At 38.5% G+C, this 15,693-nt stretch overlaps 1 protein-coding gene across 4 annotated transcripts in view; it reads right to left on the bottom strand.

Annotated features, from left to right (window-relative positions):
• LOC142651667 (uncharacterized) overlaps positions 1–15,693 on the bottom strand; it is a 306,296-nt gene that overhangs the window by 54,379 nt on the left and 236,224 nt on the right. For 3 of the 4 annotated variants that reach the window (XM_075826652.1, XM_075826651.1, XM_075826653.1), the window contains 4 exons: positions 13,931–14,146; positions 12,109–12,361; positions 11,194–11,357; positions 439–598 (listed from right to left, as the gene is read on the bottom strand). In XM_075826652.1, the coding sequence (XP_075682767.1) occupies positions 439–598; positions 11,194–11,357; positions 12,109–12,361; positions 13,931–14,146 (793 nt within the window). The remainder of the gene's footprint in view (positions 1–438; positions 599–11,193; positions 11,358–12,108; positions 12,362–13,930; positions 14,147–15,693) is intronic. The other variant, XM_075826654.1, reaches the window with a different exon arrangement.

Here is a 15,693-nt window from a genome sequence, read left to right as displayed (position 1 = left end):
CATCCATGTAAAATGTATACCACTTATCAGCTGTAGATGGATATCAGTTGGTTGCGTTGCAACACTGGCCTAACAGGCCCAAATCTTGTATGAACTACTACCGGTTTAGACTGGCTGCAATACTAACATATGATGGATGAACTAATATATAATCCATTTATCAAGAGTAAATAGACTGTGTTTAGATTTTAATATAAATTATAACAACATTAACTAACAAACTGTATAAGTAACCTGTATAAATAGGGTTGTAGCTTGTTCAGCTTTAAACTCTGTTTAATAGGCGCAAGATCATCCTCTTCAAGCTCTCATAGGATAGATAATCCTATAGGTTACACCAACGGTAGGGGAGCCACATGTGGAGCCTCTTGTTGGGGAATACTGGGTTAGATAAATAAATATAAATTAATTTGCTGTGATGTATAATTAGCTTCCTACCTTTCTTCGCTCTCCACTGATACCTCGCCATTGCTCAGCTTTTCGTACAATATGGCTTAATTCTTGATTAGAGATCTCCAGATCATAAGGAACATGGCAAACTCCATCATCACAAGTAATGCGTTGAAATACGTCCAATATCCAACTTTCCTTGTGTATCCTATTAAACAAATGTAGATGTTACATTGTGGTGTAATAAACGCTAAACAAATTAAATTGCTACATATAGAATATAATTAATAGTAAATTAAACATACATGTTTTTAAGCTATGCTTTACTCCTTTAATACAGGTATCTAGTGGTTGAATGGCAGGGGACTCATGTCCATTGGCATGACCCAACGAGGTACTAAAGTGGTATATGTTAGCATTGGCTCAGTAGTAATCATTATTTTATCCCTTTCTCTTGCAGCAGTTTATAATATTGTAAAAAGGGCAGATGAAAAATAATCTAAGTGTAGCGGTCATTTCAGTTGATTTTTCAGAATCAATTGTCATGTGTATGTATATGGGTAAAAACAATATTTATGAACATTATATGACTTGTATCACGCATTTTTCCGCAGTTTTCACCTTTGTAGGCTCCGTCACTAATATCAGTTGTCCCTGAACTCCAGGGGAGTAGGGTACTAGCTCCCTGGTGCAGGAATAGGGTCATTACTGAACAGTTTTCGCTCGGTTTGTCATTGTCTTTATATGCACAAGCTGTATATGTGTCATTGCACCCAATAGAAAGCAGTAGGGTGTGGCAATAAGGAGGGCAATCCAGCTAATTGACAGGGAATAGAGGTGAGAGGGGGGGAAAGCCCAGAGAAATTTCTGATATAATCACAAAAATTTACAAGGGTATGTTCACACGGCTTATTTTCGGCCGTTTTTCAAGCCGTAAACGGCTGAAAAACTGTGGAAAAATCGGAAGCAGAACGCCTCCAAATATCTGTCCATTGATTGCTATGGGAAAAACGGCGTTCTGTTCCGACGGGCCGTTTTTTTACGTCGCCATTTTGAAAAACGGCCGCGTGAAAAAACGGCCACGAAAAAGAAGTGCAGGTCACTTCTTGGGATGTTTTTGGTGCCGTTTTTCATTGACTCTAAAGAAAACAGCTCCAAAAACAGCCGTAAAAGACGCAGCTAAAAATGCAGCGAAAATCGCGAGTGGCTTACAAAACGTCTGAAAATCAGGAGCTGTTTTCCCTTGAAAACAGCTCCGTAATTTGAGACGTTATTAGTCTAGCGTGTGAACATACCCTAACAGTAAAGGAGACCCGGAGACCAGATTAGAACCCCATGAGATATCAAATTTGACCCACACTTCCTGCTCTTATATGAACATGGATTGACGGGTCTTAAATCATAATTGTTGTTTCAAGTGACTTTTCAAGAATCAGCCGTCTCGTGTGTGTAGATGAGGAATAACACTATTCCGGACCATTATATAATTTTTAGCCCTGCGTTTTTCTGAAGTTCTCCTTTCTGCAGACTCCATCACTAATTGTCAGTTGTCCTTAATTTCAGCTCCAGAGTGGGGAGGGAGACTAGCTGCTATGATGACTCCCATACACAGCACTCAAAGAAAAGTGTGCTCCCCTATCTCTCTCTCAGACACACACATGCACACACATGCACACGCACACAGACACTCACACTCAGAAGCAGTAGCAGCAGCATGGAGGACTGAATGGAAGTTAATTCATATGGAAGTTAGGGATACAGCGGAGCGCAGCCACCTCTCCATTCATTCTTCGTCCTAGATGCGGAAGCCGGCGGACACCTCACCAGGAAAATACCAGAAATATTGTATTTTAATGAGTACATCTGTTCATAAGCCTTCTCAGCCATTCAGTAGTGCTTGTGTAACTTCCATGCCCAGCGGCTAATTTGCCAAACACAAGAGTTTTTATTTGTGAGGAGTAGAGATGAGCGAACCGGGACAACCGAACCCGGTTTCGGTCCGAACTTCCGGTAAAGTTCGGTTCGCAGCGAATCCGAACTTCACCGGGTTCGGCCGAACCCGTTTTGACCGAACCCGGTCAAAAACATTATACAAATCGGCAGCCACTTATCTCTATCAATCACTGATAGAGAAAAGAGGCTGCTGATTAAAAATAAAATAAAAAGCATTTCATACGTACCCGGTCGTTGTCTTGTTGACGAGTCCCTCTTCTTCCTCCAGTCCGACCTTTTCTGACGCGGCAGCCTGTGATTGGCTGCAGAGGCCTCTGCAGCCTGTGATTGGCTGCAGAGGCCGCGGCAGCCTGTGATTGGCTGCAGCGCTCACATGGGCTGCATCGTCATCAAGGAATGTCGGGCCGGATGTCGAGAGGGACGCGTCACCAAGGCAACGGCCAGGAGACCGGACTGGAGGAAGCAGAAAGTTCTCGGTAAGTATGAACGTCTTTTTTTTTACAGGTACTGTGATCGGTAGTCACTGTCCAGGGTACTGAAACAGTTACTGCCGATCAGTTAACTCTTTCAACACCCTGGACAGTGACTATTTAGGGTATGTGCACACACACTAATTACGTCCGTAAATGACGGACGTATTTCGGCCGCAAGTACCGGACCGAACACAGTGCAGGGAGCCGGGCTCCTAGCATCATAGTTATGTACGATGCTAGGAGTCCCTGCCTCTCTGCAGGACAACTGTCCCGTACTGTAATCATGTTTTCAGTACGGGACAGTAGTTCCACGGAGAGGCAGGGACTCCTAGCATCGTACATAAGTATGACACTAGGAGCCCGGCTCCCTGCAGGGTGTTCGGTCCGGTACTTGCGGCCGAAATACGTCCGTCAATTACGGACGTAATTAGTGTGTGTGCACATACCCTTACTGACGTCGCCTAGCAACGCTGCCGTAATGACGGGTGCACACATGTAGCCACCCGTCATTACGGGGCCTCATGCACACGACCATAAAAACACCCGTTATCACGGGTCGTAATTACGACCCGAAATAGCGGGCCCATAGACTTCTGTTAGCCACGGGTACCTTCCCGTTTTCTCACGGGAAGGTGCCCGTGCCGTTAAAAAGATAGAACATGTTCTATTTTTTTATTTTACGGGCCGTGCTCGTAATTACGACTCGTAACTACGAGCACGGCCGGCCGGCCACGGGCAGCCGGCCGCTTTTGCGAACCGTGCTGTCATTATAATTATAGCAGCACGGCCCGTAAAATAGAAAAATAGAACATGTTCTATTTTTTTAACGGCACGGGCACCTTCCCGTGAGAATACGGAAAGGTACCCGTGGGTAACAGAAGTCTATGAGCCCGTTATTGCGGGTCGTAATTACGACCCGCAATAACGGGTGTTTTTACGGTCGTGTGCATGATGGGAGCACGGCTCGGAAAAACGAACGGCTGCCCGTGCTCATCTCCTGAAATAATCTGTGCTGCCTTAAACTCTGTGGACAGGTCAGGATCCGGTTTCTTTTAAATGCTGCTAGGGAACCCGCTCGATCCACTATATAAGGCTACGCTACAGTGCAGCATTTAAAAGAAACAGGATCCTGACCTGTCCACAGAGTTTAAGGCAGCACAGAGTATTTCAGGAGATGAGCGTGCAGATTCAGTGCTGTTGTGAACTCTGCTCTTACCATTACGTAGCTCTCAGTCTGTTATCTCTCCTCCACTCCTGTCCTCAAGAACACCTTCACATGATTGGCAAGTCACCACGTAATGGTAAGAGCAGAGTTCACAGCAGCACAGAGTATTTCAGGAGATGAGCGTGCGGATCTTGTGCGTGGTGGTGACTTGCCAATCATGTGAACGTGTTATAGAGGACAGGAGTGGAGGAGATGTAACAGACTGAGCTACGTAATGGTAAGAACAGAGTTCTCAGCAGCACAGAGTATTTCAGGAGAGGAGCGTGCAGATTCAGTGCTGCTGTGAACTCTGCTCTTACCATTACGTAGCTCAGTCTGTTACCTCTCCTCCACTCCTGTCCTCAATAACACCTTCACATGATTGGCAAGTCACCACCCCGCACAAGATCCGCACGCTCATCTCCTGAAATACTCTGTGCTGCTGTGAACTCTGCTCTTACCATTACGTGGTGACTTGCCAATCATGTGAAGGTGTTCTGGAGGACAGGAGTGGAGGAGAGATAACAGACTGAGAGCTACGTAATGGTAAGAGCAGAGTTCGCAGCAGCACTGAATCTGCACGCTCATCTCCTGAAATACTCTGTGCTGCCTTAAACTCTATGGACAGGTCAGGATCCTGTTTCTTTTAAATGCTGCACTGTAGCGCAGCCTTATATAGTGGATCGAGCGGGTTCCCCAGCAGCATTTAAAAGAAACCGTGTTTGTGTATATATGTGTGTTTGGGTATGTGACTTTGTCTGTTTTTGTTTTTATATGTGTGTGTGTATATATGGGTGTGTTTGTGTATATGTGTTTTGTGTATATGTTTGTGTATATATGGGTGTATTTGTGTATATGTTTGTGTGTAGATGTTTGTGTGTGTTTTTGTATATGTGTATATGTGTGTATATGGGTGTGTGTTTGTGTGTATATATGGGTGTGTTTGTGTATATGTGTTTGTGTATATGTGTTTGTGGATATGTGTGTTTGGGTATGTGTGTTTGGGTATGTGTGTTTGGGTATGTGTGTTTGGGTATGTGTGTTTGGGTATGTGTGTTTGGGTATGTGTGTTTTTGTTTGTATATGTGTTTGTGTATATGTATATGTATATGTGTTTGTGTATATGTGTTTTTGTATATGTGTTTGTGTATATGTGTTTTTGTATATGTGTTTGTGTATATGTGTTTGTGTATATGTGTTTGTGTATATGTGTTTGTGTATATGTGTTTGTGTATATGTGTTTGTGTTTGTGTATATGTGTTTGTGTATATGTGTTTGTGTATATGTGTTTGTGTATATGTGTTTGTGTATATGTGTTTGTGTATATGTGTTTGTGTATATGTGTTTGTGTATATGTGTTTGTGTATATGTGTTTGTGTATATGTGTTTGTGTATATGTGTTTGTGTATATGTGTTTGTGTGTATGTGTGTATAACTGTGTGTGTGTGTGTGTTTGGATATGTGTGTTTTTGTTTGTATATGTGTGAGTTCGTGTATATGTGTGTGTTTGTCTGTTTATGTGTGTGTATATCTTGTTGTGTTTGTGTATATATGTGTGTGTCTGTGTATGGTTGTTTGTTTGTGTGTGCGTGTATATATGTGTGTAGGTGAGTAGAAGTATTGGTATTGTTCACATTGATAACTGTTTTTTTATGTTGTTGCAGATTTTGATGTACCGATTGGACTACATCTTCGATTCGTTGGACTACTGCGTAGATCTGCGTTTTTTCAAATTTTAATAAAATGGTTAACGAGGGTTTTGTTGGGGATTTCTTATTTCAATAAAAAAGAATTGTCTTTGTGTTTTTTTTTCAAACTTTATTAGTGCCTAGATAATGGCAGTTGGCTGATTGACAGCGTCCATTATTAAGGCGGGGCTTAGTGTTAGCCGGTGCAGAGGCTAGCACTAACCACCCATTATTACCCCGGTACCCACCACCACCAGGGGTGCCGGGAAGAGCTTGGTACGATCCAGTACCCGACCATCTGTTGTGATGGTCGGGTACTGGGGCGGCCGTAGGCTGGTATTATGAGGCTGGGAAGGGCCAAAATCAGTGGACCTTCCCACCCTTGTAATGCTAGGCTGCTGCTGCTGTGTTGTATCGGGCTGGTTATAAAAATGGGGGGGACCCCCACGTCGTTTTTTTTTGGGAATTTAACAAATTTAGCAATAGACGGGTCCCCCACATTTTTAATAACCAGCCATATACAAGGCCGCAGCAGTCTGGCATTACATGGGTGGGAAGGGCCACTGGTTTTGTCCATTCCCAGGCTAATAACACTGTGTTGTATGTGGCTGGTTATGATAAATTGGGTGGAACCCCATGTCTTTTTAAAAAAAAAAATGTAAATAAATAAATAATTTAAAAAAATGACGTGGGGCCACTTTTATAACCAGCCAGACACAACACAGCAGCAGCAGCCTAGCATTACAAGGGTGGGAAGGTCCACTGTTTTTGGCCCTTCCCAGCCTCATAATACCAGCCTGCGGCCGCCCCAGAGCCCGACCATCACAACAGATGGTCGGGTACTGGATCGTACCTGGCTCTTCCCGGCACCCCTGGTGGTTTTGGGTACCGGGGTAATAATGGTGGTTAGTGTTAGCCTCTGCACCGGCTAACACTAAGCCTCCCCTTAGTAATGGATGTTGTCACTCAGACAGCGGCCATTACTAAAGTGGTAATAATAAAATTTGAAAAGAAAAAGACAAAGATATAGATAAAATATTTTATTGAAATAAAGCACCCCCAAAACAACCCTCATTAACCATTTTATTGTAGAAAAAAAAAAGCGTCATCTAAGTAGTCCTCGAAACCGACGTAGTCCAAACACCAAACCTGTAAAAAAAAATAATAATGAAATAAAACATGTCGTAGGCTTAGATTCAGTTTAATGTGTGATACTGACTGTTATACCATGTATAGAAGCCTGCCGTGAAGTTGACTTAGATACAGGGCGCCAGCAGACAGTATCATACATGGCCATACATACATATATACAAACATACATACAAGCATGCACATATATACATGCAAATATACATACATGCAAACATACACACATATACATGCAAACTATCATACATACATACACACACACATGAAAACATACATACATACAAACAAACATGCAAAGATACATACATACATATATACAAGCATGCACAAATATACATGCAAACATAAATACATGCAAACATAATTACATACATGCACATATATATAAACATACATGCAAACATACATGCAAAAATAAAAACATGCAAACATACATACATACATGCACATATATACATACATACATGACAACATACATACAAACATACATGACAACATACATACATGCAAACATACATACATGCAAACATACATACACACATGCAAACATATATACATGCAAATATACATACAAACATGCACATGTATATATACATGCCAACATACATGCAAACATACATGCACATATATACATACATACATGACAACATACATACATGCAAATATACATACATACACACATGCACATATATACATACATGCCAACATACATGCACATATATACATACATACATGACAACATACATACATATATATATATATATATACACACACATGCAAATATACATACAAACATGCATACATACATGCAAACATACATTCATGCAAACACACATACATGCAAACATACATACATACATACAAATATACATACACACATGCACATATATACATACATGACAACATACATACATACATGACAACATACATGCAAAAATACATACATGCAAACATACATGCAAATATATACATGCAAATATACATACAAACATGCACATATATACATACATGCCAACATACATGCACAGATATACATACATACATGACAACATACATACATGCCAACATACATACATACATACATACATGCCAACATACATACATGACAACATACATACATACATGACAACATACATACATACATACATACATGCCAACATACATACATGCCAACATACATGACAACATACATACATGACAACATACATACATATATATATATATATATATATATATATACACACATGCAAATATACATACAAACATGCATACATACATGCAAACATACATTCATGCAAACACACATACATGCAAACATACATACATACATACAAATATACATACACACATGCACATATATACATACATGACAACATACATACATACATGACAACATACATGCAAAAATACATACATGCAAACATACATGCAAATATATACACAAACATGCACATATATACATACATGCCAACATACATGCACAGATATACATACATACATGACAACATACATACATGCCAACATACATACATACATACATACATGCCAACATACATACATGACAACATACATACATACATGACAACATACATACATGACAACATACATACATACATACATGCCAACATACATACATGCCAACATACATGACAACATACATACATGACAACATACATACATACATACATGCCAACATACATACATGCCAACATACATACATGCCAACATACATACATACATACATACATGCCAACATACATACATGCCAACATACATACATGCCAACATACATACATGCCAACATACATACATACATACATACATACATACATGCCAAAAAATAATAATAATACGTTCATACTTACTTTCCTCCTGTCCGGCCTCCAGCGATGACGTTTCATTCATGTCGCCGCTGCAGCCTGTGATTGGCTGCAGAGGCGGTCACGTGGGATGAAGCGTCATCCTGACGTGCGTGACCGCCACTACAGCCTGTGATTGGCTGCAGCGGCGAAAGGGATGAAACGTCATCGCTGGAGGCCGGACAGGAGGAAAGTAAGTACGAACGTATAATTTTTATTTTTTTATTACATTTAAATGGTATTTTCCGCGCGCCGAGCATGTACTGTGAAGGTTGCTGAAAGAGTTAGTGCAGCCCATTAACTCTATCAGCACCCTGGACAGTAGCATGCTCGGCGCACGTAAGTGACAGGTTCGGTCAGAACTAGTTCGGTCCGAACCGAACTTTTTTGTGAAATTCGGCGAACTAGCCGAACCGAACTTTTGATAAGTTCGCTCATCTCTAGTGAGGAGCTCTGATGTAAAGAAGTCTGTCCTGTTTATATGGTGGCATTATTTATAATATTTGGACTGTAAGCTTCTATGAAAAGCGCAGGCACACAGATGAGGATTATTTTATGTTTAGTATTTTTTTATCCTTTCACAGGAATTATGTCTAATTTGCATTAAAAAAAATACAGATACATGCACATTGCAGCACTGCCTGATTTAATAAACCCTCTATAAAAGGTAACTTAATACTGTAGAATCTCCTTCTTTCTATGAAACTCTTTATTATCATTTATTTTACTTGATTAGTTATCCGTTGAGAAAAATTCTATGTTCTTCAGAGCATTAGGCCCGCATTCTACTTACTTACGTCATCTATTATCCCTTTAGCATCCACCACTGAAGTAAACAGGATTTTCAATGTATATTTCAAAGTAAAGGATGAATATTGGGCATATCAAATCTGAAAGCTTTTGATATTACAGTAACAATCTGCCTCATTTTCACATTTAGACATATGGGTGAAAAAGGATTTCTCAGTTTAATTTAAAATATTATAAAATGTACTTATTTATAAAAGGCATATTAGAAATTAATCTATGCTATTCAACATCAAAGGGAAACTTGAAAATATGTGCATTCCAATTTGAAACTGAGAAAAGGGCAAAAAAAACACTATTTTAATAAAGTATAGTCTTTATAAAGAAGAACATAAAATACCAAAAAGTATTGGTGTACTGTACAATATAGGATTCACATATTAAAACCTAACTCCATATACTTTCATTAGTTTTATATATCTTTGTATCATTAATACTCCTGCTTTCCAGTATATTCTGTGTTAGGTTTCCTAGCAACCGTTTTCCTGTTTGGGTGACAACTTTTTTAGTCCTCAAGCTCAGACCTCATACTCACGACCATATGAAAAATATGGTGCTGCTTGGTACTCTGTGTGGATATGAAAACTGCACCACTAAAGTTATGTATGAAGTCCTTATTGACTTCTGGGGGTGGGGGAGGGGTCCATAGGACATTCAATGGAGTATGGGGCAAAATGTATTTTTATATGGTGGCACATATAACAGATAAGATAAAATGGCACACAGAGGTATGGAACCCACTGTAGGATAGTACTGCCATTACAATATGGATCTATACCACATGGCACTGGTACATATATGTAATTTGATCATGTGTATAAGGCCTCAGTTATTTAGAGAAGTCTTTTTTGTGCCTGCTATACACATTGAATGTCCAATAGATTCAGCTGTATGGATATAAATACAAATATAGCACAGTTTAGAGGCTATGTCTAATATGTCATCTCGGACTGAGGTGGTTTTATATAAATTGCAATACGTAACTTGTGCTCTACTATATGCTACACCGACGTTGTATTTATTCTCCTTTTTTCCTGTGCTGCTAAATATTCTAAACTAATATACTAACTACAAGGGCAAATTTAGCGGCTGGTTGATCACGGGTCTTTTTGATATACACTATCGATTCTGTATGACAATACTATGACACATTGGACTACTCATGACAGCTGTAAATTGTGGGCACCCAACAACTACTGTACATACGTGTGCTGTGACCGGTTTAATGAAACATAACCATTATATTGATGAAGAGAACTTGGAGAGCATGGAAAATGTCATAAGAGGTAAAAACATCATGCATTACATCAGAATTACACCCTCAAAACCCCAAATATCTCACTTGAACAGGAAAACGTTGCAATACATTGCACAGCCGCTACAAAAGTAACGGCATGTGCAAGTACGAACAAAAATAAAAACAATGTAAACAATAAAGGGGCCCTTTCAAACAGTTTGACATTGATGATTATTCTATGGATAGGCCATACATTTTAAAAACCCACGTAACCCCTTTAGCAACATTTTTCTAAATATTGGCTCTATATAACCACTATATATATATAATCTACTGATAAAAAACAGCTCTTCCAACTGCTTTTTACAGAAAGCCACAGTAAACTGGTAGAAATGTAAGCACTGATATATTATATACAGTCATGATTTCTTACCTCAGCAAATAAAGATAAAGCACAGATGAGGATATGATAAGAATCATTGTATATATCAGCAAAGTGATGAGAATGCCAGGAGTACCAGACTGCTCTATTCGAATAAAGAACCAATAGAGTTTTGCTGCATCTGCTATGGGCTTCTTAACATCATAAGAAAGTCTCTAAAACATAAAAATATGAATAACACATATTTAAAAATACTATAAAAAAAACAGCTAAAGACATACTTGAGTACATAGAAAATAGTGAACTCTTTTCTTAGCTTTTACTGTTGTCTACATACAGTATACATAACAGTACAAAGGGCTTGATAATCAAAATAACAGAACCTTAAGAACCATCACTGTTGTAGTAGGCCATTTTGAATTCCAGCTTTAAGATTGTATTTCCAATCTTTCAGATTTTTGGAAAATGGTCGATTAGAATGCATTGTCCTCCTAACAATGTCTGTGTTGGGTGGAAGGGAGACATTTGGCCTTCGGTAGTTGCTTTACCCCTAGGCACTCCCTGATTCTCTAACAACTTAGTCTACTTAGTTCTATTTGCCTTTCACCCATCGGATTGTTGAAAACTGGAAGGGATCAATATTTTTTAATATTCACCAATCAGTGCTGTTTTATTGTAAAATCAAATCTCAAAAAAAATTCCAGGAATGACCATATTATTGACATGTAATTGTTATTTTTCAACACAAGATTTAATTAAAACATGCAAACATTACATTTTCAAAAATGCTACATATATGAAGAAAACAGATTGCTGCTTGTTACCTGCACATAGCTCATAGATTTTTCTCAATTTTTGACAACAGATTTGAGTGACTGATTGATGTTAGTAACACACAACAAAAATAGAGAACCATACTTTTTCTTTTGTTTAATGTCCATTCTAGGAGTTATTTTAGTGACTTACCCCAAGGAAGGCATCCACTATAAACACAGCCAAAGGGTCTAGCACAGTCCAGAGACCCAGAGCAATGATAAACTTTGACAAGATAGTGGGGAATGAGCGAAACAATATTTGACAGCTCCATCTTAGAAGAATCATTAGGAGCATTGACACATTTAAGGACATAGGTCCCACCACGACCATAAACAACTCCTCTCTTGTATGCATTAAAGAATGCTGATAGGTCAGCTCAACAGTATGAGGGTAAAATGTAAACCTGGGAATTCAAACAAATAATTATTTCATTCATAATTAAAAAACAAGATAGCAAAACGCAATAATTTTCAGGTTCATGAATAGTTAAACACACAATATAGCCCAATTGTACATACTAGATTAATGAGATAACGAGGTTATCAAATTATCAAAAATGATTGTGTCCGATTAAATTAAAAAGAGCATTGATTTAAATGTTATGGAATGTTTAACTGTCCAATTACATTTTTATTATGCGTCTACAATTTCTTGTATTTTGTATATGGTAATATCTACTTTTCTTTACATTAAACAGAGAGTCGGAGCCACACTGTGGTTTGTATATGCCAAATAAGGCCGGTGCTAGGATGAAAGGATGAAAGTTTGATAATGTCTGCATTGATAAGGTGAAAACGTTGTACTAGATGTCTGGTGAATAAACCCATTTCACTTTGAGTGCTGCTTCGCTTTCATTTTTTGATACTTTTCTTTACACATGTTGGGAATGTGAAATGCGGAGGTGTAAATTCAAGCTCCTTGGCCCCAATGTAAAATCTGTAAATACCACGCATGATTTATAATACTGGTCTCCTCAGATGGACCTTTTGGACCCCCTGGGTTCTAGGGCCCGTGTGTACCCCCTATAGTTACACCCCTGGTGGGATATCCTGTCATGGTCAGAAGCTATGTAAGTGGGTTAAGTTTAAATATACTAGTAATAAAATGTAAGCTAAGTACATGTTTTTTTTTATTTTCATATGGTTGAGAAGTGTAGTAAAATTCTGCTACTCTATCATCCAATGGTCTGGAAATCTGAATGGTCTTTTATACCTGCAAAATAGAATTGAATAAGATTCTAACTAAGTGACTCACATTGCTTGTCTCCGGGATATTTAAATCAAAGAGAAAAAAATCTGTAAAATATGTCAAGCACTTCGAGCATCCTTTTAACTAAATACATGAAAGAGACTTAAGCTATGAAGCCATACTATTAACAAATGGGATCTGCACTGAATAAGTGAATAAGGGCTTACTCACACTAGTATTGTAGTTCTATTTATTTTTATTTATTTTTAAAGTATTGTATAAAAAATGTATGGGAACAGATTTGTCAGTGCATCATATTTTTTAGAATAGATTAGAACCAGGCAGAAAATGTACCATCAGTGTCAATATAATAACATATATGAGTAAATACGTAACAAATCAGTCAAAAATGGGTAGGAAAAAAATTTTTTTTAGGTGGTACTATTTTTTTTAACAGTAGTCTATTCTATTTAAGCCCATGTGCAAGAAGAAAACATAAAACATGCACAAAAACACACACACACACACACACACACACACATATATATGCACATATATTTATGTATGTTTATATTCAGAAAATTTGACAACAGCTTTCTGAATTTCATTTCTTGTTTACATGCAATGGACACAAAATGACAACACTACGACATAAATAACAACGCCAGAATTTTCAGAATCTGTCGTTAGATAAATAAATAACAGAGTGTATACAGTGTTTATGATTCACAAAATGATAATTATTGGAGACAGGTGCACTTTAAACACAGCGAAGGATGCTTACGTGAAAACAGGAATGGAAATAGCCTGGAGGAAAAGCCACTGACTGCAATAATGTAGATAAAGTCTTATAAACCACATCAAGGCCATCATGAACATAATTGACCAGAAATCACGTGATCGCCACAGCCCCATGTCCAGCTCATAAAATACAGCCCATATTACAAATGTTGCGCGCTTTGCCATTTTTTGATATATATGCATTTCTTTTGTTGGTTGACTGAATAAAGAAAAATAGAGAAAGTTAGGTAATAGACCGAATAAGATATTCAATGCCAAAATCTACAAAATCAGATGATTCAGAGCAGATACATATGTTGCAAGTATATGGCACAAACTATAGTTTGGATATAGATGGTCAGCAGGAAAGCAGATAATAGTAATGAGTTTTATTATACTACTCAATACTCAACATAAATTATGATGACTTATATTAAAAGGCGAGCGTTACCTTAGTTTACAAATGAAGCGCAGTTCATTGAAAATGATTGTTTATGCAGAAAATCATACAAAAGTGTAGTCACACATATATAACATGTAAATGGGTAGAGTCAATCCAGTGCATATTCTTTACACTATCATGCTTGGATTATTTTTGTTATTTTTTCATTCAATTAAAGCACATTAAAACAAATTCTGTAATATCCTGAAGCGAAGGTTGATCTTTGATGTACCTACACCAGTATATTCAGAAAATGCAAAACAACAAAATTGTATTAATATAATCTTAAAAAGGCTGCGTCACGGAGATAGACCTTTGTAGATCAGAACATCTGAGAATGTGTTAATAATACTAAGCAATAGTGTGCTATTGTAGCCACTGAATAGCACCCAAACTCCTATTCTGGGGGCCATAAGGGAATTGTGATGAGTGTCCCTCTCAGCTGATTGGCAGAGAGGGATCATGTGGTTTCATGAATCCTTGTAAAGGTGCCATTGAGTGGATCGCTAGATCTCTCTAAGCCAGGCGGACATGCTAATTGTAATACAGCGCTCGCTTTTTAACAACCCACCAACGAGGAGTTTGAGGGCTGCTATTCAATACCTCGTAACAGTGTCGTTTTATTACGACATGTAAGTGGAGTTCTGTTTACACAAAAGACCACCTTCAATATAGAGTGATCTGATAATACGCTTGTAGGGCTGCAGGGAATTCAAATTGATAGAAAATCTATTAGCAGAAAACAATGCGGCCATCTGGGGGAGTCAATTGTTGAGAAGGATCTGGGTGTACTTGTAAATCATAAACTAAATTTCAGCATGCAGTGTCAATCAGCTGCTTCAAAGGCCAGCAAAATATTGTCGTGTATCAAAAGAGGCATGGACTCGCGGGACAGGGATGTAATATTACCACTTTACAAAGCATTAGTGAGGCCTCATCTAGAATATGCAGTCCAGTTCTGGGCTCCAGTTCATAGAAAGGATGCCCTGGAGTTGGAAAAAATACAAAGAAGAGCAACGAAGCTAATAAGGGGCATGGAGAATCTAAGTTATGAGGAAAGATTAAAAGAACTAAACCTATTTAGCCTTGAGAAAAGACGACTAAGGGGGGACATGATTAACTTATATAAATATATGAATGGCGCATACAAAAAATATGGCGAAATCCTGTTCCATGTAAAACCCCCTCAAAAAACAAGGGGGCACTCCCTCCGTCTGGAGAAAAAAAGGTTCAACCTGCAGAGGCGACAAGCCTTCTTTACAGCGAGAACTGTGAATCTATGGAATAGCCTACCGCAGGAGCTGGTCACAGCAGGGACAGTAGAT

Source organism: Rhinoderma darwinii, chromosome 5 (assembly GCF_050947455.1).
Source record: "Rhinoderma darwinii isolate aRhiDar2 chromosome 5, aRhiDar2.hap1, whole genome shotgun sequence".
Taxonomy (NCBI): domain Eukaryota; kingdom Metazoa; phylum Chordata; class Amphibia; order Anura; family Rhinodermatidae; genus Rhinoderma; species Rhinoderma darwinii.
The sequence above is the reverse complement of the archived record's forward strand: the minus strand, read 5'-3'. Positions and strand labels throughout refer to the sequence as shown.